Source organism: Peromyscus leucopus, chromosome 7 (genome assembly GCF_004664715.2).
Source record: "Peromyscus leucopus breed LL Stock chromosome 7, UCI_PerLeu_2.1, whole genome shotgun sequence".
Lineage (NCBI taxonomy): Eukaryota > Metazoa > Chordata > Mammalia > Rodentia > Cricetidae > Peromyscus > Peromyscus leucopus.
In genome coordinates, this window is record NC_051069.1 from 54,701,089 (window position 1) to 54,714,580 (window position 13,492).

The following is a 13,492-nucleotide window of genomic DNA, read 5'->3' on the forward strand; positions in this document are numbered from 1 at the left end:
TGGCATCAGAGAGACTAAAGCAGGCTCCTGTCCCCTGACTTATGAGCAGGCTACACTCATTTGTTTCTGTAGTATGCTATATATGCCGAGGAGAGAGGATGCTGTGGGTTTGAAATGGTCCTACAGAGCATGTTCAGACAAGGAAGTGAACCATGCTCCTGGACAAAGGGGCATTACTGAGGAATCCTTAACATTGAGTCAATTCTGTAGGAAAACTATTGGAGAGGGTCTCCTTGAATCAGGAAGCCACCAGGTGGGTACTAAGGATGCATGCAGGGGTTGGGGAGGGGCAATCCAGAAGTCAAAGAGATGACAGTGACCACCGTCTGCATATTGTACAGTTGATGGTGAAGGATGGTCAGCTCACCGAGGGGAAAGAGAAAGTCGACTGGCTGGACCTCTAAAAGAAGCTTGAACATGCCAGTCTGAGGGCAGAGGGCAGAATGGAAAACAAACTCTCCCTGGAAAGAAAGAGGAGGGGGAAGAGAGGTGGCTTCTATTATAGAAGCCAAGCATGTCCATAAGGCTCCTAGTGTGAGGTACCAGGAACTGACCAAGACAAAGGAAAAAATACATATGGGGGTAGACACCATGATTTGATGAGAATTCGAAATAAAGCTGCCAGTGCTGTGTGTCTGCCATCTGCTTGTACTATCACAGCTAAATGGCTTATCCAACATGGGTGCCATTATCAGCTCCTGGGGAAGACTAGCTTGATGGAAGTGAAGGGCAGAGTCTGGGCTCTTAGCAGAACTGCTCCAGGAGCTCAGCAAAGAGGCAGAGCAGAGCATGAGAGAGTATCGCTCCATGGGAGGGGAGACGTAAGGTGAGGTATTTCTATTCTAATGCCACTGGCTGGGTCTGTCCTGTGGACACACATGTATTTGAAACCATCCCCTGGCCTCTTAAGTGGAGTCAGGGATCATAACAATGCTGTGGAGAGCCCCTTTTTGATTGTTGTTGGTTTGTTTGCTTGTTTATTGGATCTCGCTTTGTAGTACTACCTGTCCTGGAACTTACTAAGTAGACTAGGGCCTAGAACTCACTCACCGAGATCTGCCTTCCTCTGCCTCTGCCTCTGCCTCTGCCTCCCAAATCCTGGAATTAAATCTGTGTGCTATCATGCCCAGCCAAAGCACTCCCTTTTATTTTGGAAATGAAGGGAGTTCTAAGTTAAAGGCAAAGCTTGCGGGTGTCATTGAGGCCACCAGGGCCAGCTGACCACATGCCTGTTCTCCAGTGTTCAGAGCTCAGTCATGAACACCTTGCTCTTTGCTGAAATACGCCATTGTGTTTTGAGTTGTAGCTGTTGGGAAGTAAACCCCCCACCCTGGTTCTCTCGACACTTCTATCGGTTTATCCGAGGCTCTGGATTCATCATCTGAAAGCAGGTGGAGAGCCCTTAGGTTTGCCTTTGATGTTACTCTTTATGCAGGGATCTGTGGCTGCAAAACCAAGCAACTGTTTCCTTCATCACAGCTCTGAGTCTCTGGACACTCACATTCCAAGATGGTCTGCAGTAGTTCTTGGAGGATATTTTTCATCAGCACCTCATGACATGACAGCTTTATTTCCAGAATCCACCCCAAGCCAAAGCTCACACTTTCCCCTGAAGTATCATTGGATTTTATAGAACATGTTTCCCTCTTTGTTAAGCAAGGCACAGTTAGAGCTAGCAAGACAGTTTCTGGGCAACTAATTCATTGTGGACTTGACCACCTCAAGATATGGTGCTTTTTGTTGCTTCGTACATCTATAAAAGTAGAAGGGGTGTGTGTGAGTGTGTACATTTGTGTGTGTGTGCATTTGTGTGTGTGTGTGTGTGTGTGTGTGTGTGTGTGTGTGTGCTGTGTGCGTGCATGCTGGCTATTTTTCTATAGCAGAGAGAGAGAGGGAAAAAAACCACCAAGTGAATAAGGGAAAATTCACATCTGCCTGTCCTCTTACCAGACACAGGGCAGAGAACATGGCAGAGACACAGGATGAAACACCACTGCCCTCTAGAAGGCAGAGCTGAAAATTCCACTTATCCCCAGAGATGGAAGCTGGAAGAAATATAACGACTTTCTTGCCTATAAAATATTTATGCCCCTGTTTTAAAAGTAATCTCATTTAACCTGGTGTTGACACCACATCGGTTCATGTAAATGACATAAATTAAGTCTGAATGAAGAGCCAGTCAGCTACTCCATCCCCATTTCACTGTCTCCGTAGTCCTCACTTTGAGGCAGGAACACTTACTTTGAGCTGACAGCTATGCGGAAGCTCATTTACCACGGGTGAAGGGGTCCAAATCCATAATGTAAATCACTTGATTGACAGACCTTTGCCCCCTATGGCACAATCAATTTTCCATTGTGGAGCTAACTTATTTTCTCGAAGCAAATCAGAAAGCCTCTAAGAAAAAGGGGTAGGAAGGGAGAGAGCCAGACTGAAAGATTGCACGAGGCTGAGCGCTGTTTCTGCTTTCTCTTGCCTGCTCATGAAGACAAAGGGGCTGACGACCCGGGAGAGGTGACCTGCTTCACCAGCAGTAACAAAGGCAGCAACTCCGAGGTTCAGTCCCTCAGCTCCTTCCAGTCGGACTCTGGAGATGACAACGGTAAGCACATTCCCTTCCCGGCGCTGGGGACAGCAGAAGAGGTGAAGGGGGACACGACTGTGATCGTTTCTTGGCCTGTATGTTGGCCCTTAACCATTCTTACCCATTGCTGAGAGTCCTTGCCAGAGTACCCAATAGGTGACTGGTCAGAGCAGGATCTGCATCAGAGGGAGGGCGTGACAGCTCCCTCTTTGATTTAGATGGTGACAGAACTGCCTCCTCCTCAACGGCAGCTATCTATGACGTGTGTCCCTTCTGTGCCACTTGTACTCTCTCGTTCCCTGCTCCCCATTCAGCCACCGCATCCTTGACATTGCTTTGGAGACAGGGTGACTTTTCTATAGAGCCGGTGATGGCTTTGTTCAATTGAATTTCCCTCCTAATCAATCACCTGGGGTCGTGGGATTTTGGATAACTGATTAAAAACTGTGACACAGATCCTTAGAAAAAAAATGTCTGTCTGCCCAGAATGCTGCACAAAGTCCCTGTGACTCCCAGGCTGCTTTGGCAACTCCGAATCTGGTGCATCCAGTTCCCATGAGTCTGTGCTGATGGAGAAGGAGCTGATGTTTCTAACTAGGAAACCAGCTGTGGAGGATAAGAGGGAAAGAGGAAGAAGACTCCAACTAGCTAATGTTTGTCAAGTGGTGCTAGAGCAGGAATCATTTCAGATGATTGTCGGGGCAGGCAGCCCACCCAAGCCAACACCTTAGGTTGCCTTTCCTGTTTACCAGCAGTTGGCAAAGAAAAAAAATTAACACTTGCTAATTAATGTGATCTTTCAACACATGAACCCTTGCTAATCCACTGTGTGCTAAGTCCTGGGCTGGGTGTTCTGAGCAGAATGAAATTGACAGCACAGCCCCAGCCTCCAAGCGAACAGGGAAAGTGACCCAAGAAGTAGTTAATGGACTACAGCAGCTTGCTTTCTCACATCAACCCAAACCTCTTCCACATGTTCCCCCAACACGAGCCACCCCTAAAGAAGTTTCAATGCAAGAGCTGGGGAAATGGCTCCATAGGCAAGAGCACTGTTCTGTACACAAGGACCTGAGTTAGAATCTCTAACACCTACAAAAAAGCATGTGGCAGCCAGGTGATGGTGCCTCATGCCTTTAATCCCAGCACTCGGGAGGCAGAGGCGGTTCGAGACCAGCCTGGGCTAAAGAGTGAGTTCCAGGAAAGGCACCAAAGCAACACAGAGAAACCCTGTCTCAAAAAAAAAAAAAAAAAAAATCATGTGGCACATTGCAAACGTAAGCCCTGGGGGAAAGAGACAGGCCAGTCAGCCAAGACAACATTCCAAGTTTCCTGTCCAGTGATAGAATCTGCCTCAAGACAAGGCCGAGTGAGAGAGAAAAATACTTAGGCATTCTGCTCTGGCTTCCCCATGTGATTGTACAGGCCCATCAACCTGTACACATGCATCTACTATGCACAAACACACATGCGTAAAGCACACACACACACACACACACACCACACACACACACACACATGTATCTATCTGCTGGGATAACAAACCACGTGCATTTCTCCTGACCCTTTTCGAACCAAAGGCTCTGGCCTCTGCCCCAGGTGTGCTTACTTTCTGCACCCGCCCTTCTTCACCTGCATCGAGAAGAAAAACTACAGCAACTTTGCATCTTCTGTGAAACACTGAGAACTTATCATTTCAGAGACCAGGCAGTGGCTCCAGCCATAACGTCCCACTGCTGGCTCTCAAAGGCTCTGTAACTCACTCACCCACCCCTTCACGACCTGCATCTGGGCAGGCAGCACTGAGCCCTGTCATCTGAAGTCCTGAGCATCTAAATCGCCTCTAATACAACAGAGGTCTCCTTCACATACCCCAAGCCTCACCAGCAAGAGATAGCTTCAGGTTGGGCTGGACCATCAGTGGCTTGTGCGAGGCCATAAAACTCATCCATTCAAAGAATCCTACACAGTAGACACTGGATTCAGAGCACATTGCTGACCAACAAGTAGTTCTCCCCAGGAACAGTCTTCCTCTGGGGCCTCTGAGAATGTTAATGAGAAATCTCCATGAGTTCCATGGGCCACCCTCTTCCTGGTGTGATGTGACAGGCCATGGGGTGTGAAGAAATGACTCAGACATCCTTGAAAGTCATACTTTTCAGGAGTACATCCTCAATCTTTCTGCTGTTTCTGTTCTGTTCCAACAGTCCCTAGGCCTCAGTATCTAAGTGTCCTCTTGACACCGGCCCTGAGGGACAGACAGTGGGAAGGCTGTGGGAGTTTATGTATAATGTCCTCATTATTGTTGTTATTGGTCAGTAACATGTGTTTGAAATATGTAACTAACCAGAAACTGTCCTCCCCCCCCTCCTGTCTTCTTTCCCTGTCCAAAGCATCCATAGTGACTGTCATTCAGCTTGTCAACAATGTAGTTGACTCTATAGAGAACGAAGGTATTTACTGTTATCTTTGGTTTTGATTTTTGTTTGTTTGTTTGTCTCCTCCTCTCATAGCATGTCTGTGTCCTTCTGGAAAGTTTGCTTCTGTGGTGCCCTATCTGGGGTTGACTGTAATCAACAGAAAGGACAAGAAATGGTGGTTTTAGATAGAATAATGGGGCTGGGGTTCAGCTCAGTGATAGACAATTTGCCTAACTAGTCCAGACCCTAGATTTGTTCTCCAGCACCAGGAAAAAAAAATCAAATTCAATGCCAGATGGATCTCTATGGATTGCAATCAATTTAATAATTTTAAGAGAAAAACCTAGTTCATATTTTTTTAATATTTAGGTTCTCTTATCAAATCTCTTCAAAGTAAAGAATATTCATTTGCAATCCAGGTTAATCAGTCAATATTACATTCATTCTTGTATATTTTGAATAGCTGCTGTGAGCTGTGGATACTTATAAAATCATCAGAAATGGAAATTTTATGGGGATTAATTTATATCAGGTAATTTGTTAGTGCTTTAATAAAACTATAACAAAATACAGATGGGATTTATGTTTTAACTTTCCTAAATAGCGATGGGGAGAGATTTAAAAAAAAAAAAAAACTAAACTCAGTGTTAGGTCTTGGTTCCCTAGGAGTAGTTTTAAGGCTTCTGAAATACCTGCTTTGTCTCTCTTCACATGGCCAGGATGGCCAGATTCACTTTTCACTTTGTGTTTGAACAGTGTCTGGTATGGACCAAGGACAGAACTACAACAGAGGTGACTCTGCCACCACCCAGGATACCAGCTCATTTCAGTGTTTCACACCTCTCCACTCACTCGTACCATGCCCCTCCCCCATCCCCTCCGAGTCTCCCAATCTGAGTTTGGCATGTTCCAGGCATCTTGTGTGCTCAGTTCCACATGCATTCCCTTCCCGGCCTCATTCCCTGTGTTTGAAAAACCACCCATTTCCCTGCAAAGCTCCTTGCTTTCTGCAGTTCACAATACACTGGTGCATCTCTCTGCCAGCATGCTACCAGCCTGGCTTTGTGCACAGCATGTGGATGGGAAGAGGGGTAGGGGTGGACATTGACCATCCTGAGTCTGTGTTCCATCAGCATGCCTTTGTTGGCCATCTCTCTGGGCCTAGTGAGTATGAGTCTGCATCGGCCAGGTACCTTCTCTCTCTCCACGCCACAACATGGCTGGCCCCAATGGGCCCTTGTCGAGAGTTTGCGTATGACCTTGGCCCTTGGCATTAGTAATGCATGGCAGGCCCCTCCCTGCTCTCTGTTCGTCCCTGCCCCACCTCTAGTCTGCAGGTAGCTAATCATCTGGATTTCCTCTCACAGCCTATCATTGGGACACCTCTGACTGGATGCCTGGGGCACGGCTGTCTGACATCGAGGAAATGCCCAACTATGAGAGCCAAGACGGAGGGTCAGCACACCAGGGTAGCACACGAGAGCTGGAGAGCGACTACTACCTAGGTGGATATGACATTGACAGTGAATACCCGCCACCTCATGAAGAAGAGTTCCTGAGTCAGGATCAGTTGCCCCCACCACTGCCTGAGGACTTCCCTGACCAGTATGAGGCACTGCCCCCCTCCCAGCCCACCTCACTAGCTGGCACCATGAGCCCAGACTGCAGGAGAAGGCCCCGCTTTCACCCCAGCCAGTACCTCCCTCCTCACCCGCTTCCCAACGAAACAGATTTGGGGGGGCCCCCGTCCAGCTGCGATTTCAGTACTTTTGCAGGAAGCATGAACCAGGGCACGGAGGTCATGGGCCCAGCAGACAGCGTGTCTCTGTCCTTGCACAAATCCAGAGGCACCTCATCCTCGGATGTGTCAGCCCGCTGTGGCTTTGACAATTCTGAGGTTGCCATGAGTGACTACGAGAGCGCAGGCGAGCTCAACCTCGCCAACCTTCACATTCCCTTCATGGAAACACAGCACCAGACCCAGGTGTAGAGGACACCCATAGGTGCTGTGCCCTGACTGTTACAGCATGGAAGGAAATAAGCTGCACTTGTGTCTGGATGGAGAGAAGAAGTCTGTGGAAATGTGGATTTTCTATGAGGAACACCTTCACAAGTCTTACCGTCACAAGCAAGCTTGACTCCCAGAGTGACAAGGAGAGGCTCAGAAATTGTTTTGGGGGGAGGGGGAGCTGACAATCCTTGTTTGTGGGTACCTGTGTTTGTGGCTTGGAATGCAGAGAAGAAGGGCTGGGTGTACTAAGTCAAAGGGAGAACACGAACAGCTTTGTGCATTACTGTGCCCCGGAAGGTAGGAATGCAAAGGTCCTTGCAGTATTAAACCCTGCCACCGCCAGGGGCATCGATCGGTGCATGCGATTTTGAGCCAAGGAAGTGAAAATAGTAGTGATGTTTGTCAGAAAGTTAGTGTTCTAGATGAAAGAAAAGAGATGTGAATGTTAGACAAGAAGGTGGGCGGAAGCCTTTAAAACCAACTCTATTTTTAAACAAGCTGTCTAATTTTCAGCTATAAAATTAGGTTTGAGTAACATGCTTAGTGTGCTCAGATTTTTTTTCTTGTTTGTGTTAAGCATCTGATATCATACAGTTGGCTTTGTGGTCTTTGAGAAAGTTTCCAGGAAAGAGCAATAAGAGACTATCTAGACTCCGGTGGGTGGGTTGGGGGAGGTTAATGTTCAAACATTAGAAAGACTGTAACGACCTTGTTCTGTGTTTCTGGCAAACAATTCTAGCCATATCTTGGTTCTAACACTGCTGCAGAAATAGGCCCCTGCTGGTATATTGCTCTCTAGAATGAGACATATTGGAAAGCCTAAGCAGAATTCACAGATTCAGAGAAGAGGGGCATGTGAGATTGTCACAGGTGATCACAATTCTTCACACTGAAGGTGAAAGTTGTATGTGTTATTCTAAAATGGTAGTGGTGTCATTATAAATATTTTTAGGTTTTTAAGAAAAAGGTAAGTAGTGACCATGTATAAATTAAATTGTGTGCGTGTGTGCGCTCGCACGGGTGGATGCGTGTGTGCAAGTGTGTGTGCCTGTGTGCATGTGTGCATGTGAGGAGGCCCTAAGTATTGCTCTGAGTGTGCACTCACTACAGCTGCTCTTGAGGGAAGCTGCCCCAAAGGGTTTAGGATTCAGTGTTGGAAATTGTGAGGTGAGCAAGCATTGCTCACCTCCTGATTTCTCTGATCTTTAGCGTTACAGAAACACCAAATGCCATATCTTACTCCAATTTAGTTAACCTTATTTTAGTACTGCCATTTATATTAACTTAAAAGCAAGTACTGTGATTTTTTTAAAGACTATTTTATAGTTTTCCAGAACTACTATTTGAAACTCTGTAACATTTGATTACACCTCGGGGTCTCCCTCCCATCTAACCTATGGCCTTTGGTCATCACTTACCCGTGACAGCATGCTCATCCCACTGAGAACACAAGACCCCAACATTCCAAAGTTCAAGTCAGCAGTGGAGTTAACTTTCCTCTTCCACTTCGATCAGCTGTGGCCACCGCCTGTGCAGTGAGCACGGCAAAGGAACGCATATTTGCACATCTGCCTAGTGAGCAAATCTCTGTATGGATGGCTCCTGTTGTATAAAGGGAGCTGTCTGGGATCTGCTTATCACCTCCTCCATTGTCTTTAATCCTCTTACTTCTCTGGAGGAGTCGGTGTTTCAGAACATCTGTCATTTAAAAAATCCCTTCCATCCCCAGACTTCCTGAGTTAGAGGATATGCTTGTCGGGTTTCTCTCCTTTTCTCTTCCGTTCTCTAGGTTAGACTCACCCAAGGAGGCATTATCCACACTGTGGTCTTGAAATAAATGACTTACACTAAGGCTGCTTTCAAGGATAAAGTCTTTAGTATTTTTCTTAGGTAAGAAGCACATTTGCAAGAGTCGCAAAGAAAATGACAAGCTAATGGTGCAGAATTGAATCACCGCTGTGCTCTAATAACACAACAGCATAAAACCATCAAAGGAAAACCAACAAGTCATTTCTTGCCCCAGGCAATATGAGATGAGATCCATGCCAATGAGTCACCAGTGCTTAGCCAGCATCTCTCCCAGAGAGACCGCCTGGCCAACCCTATAATGAAGGCATCAATAGAGCTAACTGCAGGCAGTTGCCCAGTCACTGAAGAAATCCCCACCCACCCTCTCCTCTGACCTACATACCATACTCTTTTCTTTAGGACACCTTTCTGTTAAATTTCAGCAAAATAGCTCTATAGACATTCCAGACGAGCACTGGGTCTATTAGGTTCTTCTCTTTTTAAAAATTTAGATTTCCTTACAGATTAGAAGGTGCGATACATGCAACTAGGTGGCATGACCACAGTTCTAAAGAACTGGGTCATTAAGATTTTCTAGGCTAGCCCCCATACTTCATAAGGGAAGAAGCATGCCCAGAGAAAGGAAGAGACTTGCCCAGGCTCACACAAAAGTTAACTCATTGACAAAAACTGTCACCCATCCACGTAGGCACTACTCTTTGTCTGTAATGTTGCACCCCACTAAGCTGTCCTGAGCCGACAGCTGCTTCCTTCTCCTGAGCTCCCAACTTCCCGCTGTTCCTTCCTTCACTGAAATATGCAAGAAAACAAAACAAATAAAGACCATTTCTCTGGGACTCTGATGGGCCCAGAGATTTGGACATTCATCAAAATGCTGCTTTTGCCAAATGAATGTTTCTAGAATGGGGATGGAGTGAGCACGGAACTATATTCAGACTATAGTCGTCACTGGTAGTGAAACTGGTGGTGTGTAGCACACCCACTAGGTGTGTTTTATGGATTTAATGTTGCTGATTCCTTCTCATAAGCTCTGCCCGCTATCTGTTCTTGTTCTGTCCACCACGATAGAAAATTAGCCAATTAGTGAGTGTCTGTGTATCTGTTGGGAGTTGTGTTGCACACGTTCTGGTGAGTGTGAGAGAAGCTGTCAATCTTTGTCCCACTCTAAGCAGGAGCTATAGGGCTATAAAGGATAGACAGTGTGCTTCATGTATTCCCTTCCTCTGAGAGTATTTTGCTGCTGAGCCTTATCCCATGCCTGCTTTCTGTGTACCCCTATCCTGCCCACTCACAAAATGCAATGGGAAAGTCATAGCAATATATGTAGGTCAAGGCCATAATCTTAAATTTTAAGCTGTTAGAGTCACAGGAAGGCCTGGGCAGATTTACCTGGAACTGCCGTAAGAAATCACTATCTCAGAACAAAGGGAAATGTTTCCTATTGGCCTTTTTCTGCCGACTCCCTAGCCACAGTGCTGTGTCTGCTCTGCAGAAGCTGAGAGAGCCAAACAAACAAAAAGAGAAAGATGATCAGAACAACCATGAAAGACCTGGTTAGATGAAGTAATTCAGCAAGATCTAGTGTTCATGTTCTGTGGGTTGTCTGGCAGACGTCTGGCCTCCTCACTGCTGCAGACACTGGTCGTGTGCTTAGATTTGGATGTCCTGTGCTTTATGGGACCTGGGGCTTCCAAGGGGCATTTCTTCAGTGCCATCTCTCTGTGTGGTCTGTGAGGAGGCGGTGTGTGTTCTTGTTAGTTTGTGTCTTGCAACCTTCAACTGCACAGTGCTGATTCAGGCCCATCTCTTTGAGCTTCCGGTTGTACGTCACAGGGGGTTTAAAGTCGCCATGCATGGGTTTGACATCAGCGAACATTTAGCCAGACGGCTAAGACAGAAAAGAATAAGGTATTTCTTTCCTTATGTAATAATGAAAAGCAATAATTACAAGTATGTAACAATACACAAAGGCCATAATTTGTCTCTTCCAGTGTTCAGGATGCACTAGAGAATTCTGTAGTCATTTGGAGTGTGTTGGACCCGTTAGAATGTCCTGTAGCACCCTTCAGCAAACAAATCCCTGAATTGCTCCTATTTCACAATTTTATGAGCCCATACTACTGGATTTCGGGAGTGACAGATGTGTCTGGAAATGGGGCGGGTTCTTGCAAAGCACTGTTACCAGAGACCATGTTGTACATTTGTCTGTTATAAACAAACAGGCTAGTTTGTAAAAGATGTATGTTTTTGGTGTTTAAAATGTTTATAAAATTGTATATAGGTGGTTTCAATTTTCCAGGCATTTGTAGATACAGTATTTGATGCCTATCCGGATGCTTTAATTTGGAGGGTCAAATAGAATTCTTAGTCATCCACGTTGTTATTCTGTAAACTTTTGAGGTACACCCACAAAGAAAAGAGGGCGTTAGATTTGAAAAGGATGTTTTTTATTCGTTTTGAAATGTATTGTGTCTTTCCTTTTATTCGGCTGTTTCCATTTAACTCTGTTTTCAAAAAATGTTTCTATTGGCTTTTTTTAAGATGAATGTGTTTTGCCCAGTTATTAAGCACTCGACCTTCATGCCATTTCCTAGACAGAATGAGCGGTCATTTCTTCACCTACACGCTCACCTCAGCTCCCACACACATCAACGCAAACCTTATGCAAAGGGGAAAGTGAATAGTTCACTGAATCTTGTCCCTTACAGAAATGGATTGTTTCTGCATATATTGCTGTTGGCGGTATTCAGTCTTGTGTTCTTAAAAAAAAACAAAAGAAAGAAAGAAAGAAAAAAATGAAATAAAAGGACACAAAAATTATAGCCAAAAACTAAAACAAGAAAAAAAAAATCTACCCAACGGTGTACAGGTTTGTAACTACCAAATTTGATCATTAAAACAAGTTTTCAAGTAAAAGGAAAAAATTAGTATGAAACTCCACTGCGTTGGCTCTTCTTAAGTGTCTCATCACATCCATCTGACGTGGCAGGTACTCTGGGAGCAAGCACTCTGCTAGGAAGACCCATCCAGCATGGCCTGTGGCTCAAAGAGGGCTCTGTTCTGAAGGAGAGGGTGTGGCTTCCTTTGTTTCAGCTCAGAGATTGTTTAAATGATATTCTGATGCCCATATAGTAAAATCTTATGTCTTCCCAGGCATATGGTCTGTGGGCCTTTGCCTGATAAGAAGCATGAAATAGAGAATGCTGGAGGCCAGAGAGCAAAGGTCACCCACCAACTTCTACCTCAGCTGGAATCACTGAACCCAATCCCAGCTCTGCAAGGCAGGGCTCCACTTCCTCTGTCTCTGTCTGTGTCTCTCTGTCTCTCTCTGTCTCTCTCTCTCTCTCTCTCTCTCTCTCCTCTCTCTCTCTCTCTCTCTCTCTCTCTCTCCCTCCTTCTCTCCCCCTCCCTCCCTCCATCAAAAAACTTCTTTTCAAAAGTTTAGGTCATAACTGGTGCTTGAGTCTTCCTCCAAGTCTCCAGAAACTTCTCTGTATGAAGTAAAGGTTAAACTGTGTGAGAGGAGAGAAGAGGATACAAATGCTAATCTGAGGAAGTGACTTCGAAGGTTCTGAAGACGCGCTTCCCTTGGTGAGGTGGGTCAGGGTCAGCAGGAAGGGGCTGGAGCTGCTGTCAAAGCGGGCTGTTCCTTCATCCACTTCTTGCCCTGTGGATCTCCACCTGCGGGGTGCTAGCCGGGACGCTGCAGCCTTCCACCACAACCCCACTGGAGCACTGCAGCTAAGCGCCACTCCCCTTCAGCCTGAAGTCCTCCGAGCTCAAGGGCTCCCCTTCAACAGAGCAATCCCTGGTGACTTGTCTACCCCCTGTGATACAAAGGTAAGGATTAAAAGTCGGATAGGAAGGTGGGCACCAACTTACAATGTGCACCAATTCTTTGGAGGACTACTCCTATTGTGGCTGATTTTGACAAATAACAGAAGGGATGGATTGAGGCATTTTCATATTCTTTATTATAATATGTTGTGTTCCATACTGTAGAAATGAATCTGCATGTGTGTGTTACTATCAGCTTAGCATATACTCACAATGCCAGTAGTTTGTTCTGAGTTAACCCATAGGAAAATAAGGTTGAGATCAGCAGACAGTAATTTGACTCAGTGTTCTAAGAGGTGCCTGAACCCAGACATCCATGGAGGAAAGGAAGAATGCAAGGGATGGTGGTCAGAGAGGTACAGATGTTAGTCTCAGAAATGTGGCTGACCACAGTGTAGGCACCATGGAAAAAACCCTGCCCTGGCTTGACCTGGAGCTCCTGAAATCCCCATCCCTGTGGGATTAAGGGCCAAAAACAACTATCCATACTTTCCCACTAGCTCATTGGGCATGCTCCAAGAACCCTACAAAAAGCCCTCCCCTCTGCCCAGCCCTCCACAGTCTATTCCTGGTCAGAGGCAGCCATCACTCTGTTCTCCCCAACAAATCTCTCGTGTGAAGTTTGTTGCATGGTGTGACTTTGGGGTATTCCTTGGCTACCAGATGCCTAGATGTCTTTGCATTGGAAGAACTCTTTCACACCTGACCAGAGAGGCGAACCTAAGCTCAAGAACAACTCATCCCTTTTGTTTCCTTCTCCCGCTTCTCATAAAGTCAGTTGGGAGAGAAACACAAAGCAGTTCTTAGTGTGCTCATCTGCTGCTTCTCAGACTG

General features: G+C 45.9%; 1 protein-coding gene across 3 annotated transcripts in view; it reads left to right on the plus strand.

Moving 5' to 3' along the window:
• Positions 1-12,167, plus strand: part of Fat3 (FAT atypical cadherin 3) — a 602,516-nt gene extending 590,349 nt beyond the window's left edge. For 2 of the 3 annotated variants that reach the window (XR_005091996.1, XM_037207740.1), the window contains exons 25-26: positions 2,489-2,602; positions 6,369-12,167. Coding sequence is in view for 2 of the 3 variants with exons in the window: in XM_037207740.1 (XP_037063635.1) it covers positions 2,489-2,602; positions 6,369-6,991 (737 nt within the window). In the remaining variant the exon portion in view is untranslated. Of the gene's footprint in view, positions 1-2,488; positions 2,603-4,974; positions 5,035-5,757; positions 5,794-6,368 lie in introns of all 3 variants that reach the window. The other variant, XM_037207739.1, reaches the window with a different exon arrangement.
• The last annotated feature ends 1,325 nt before the right edge of the window (positions 12,168-13,492 follow it).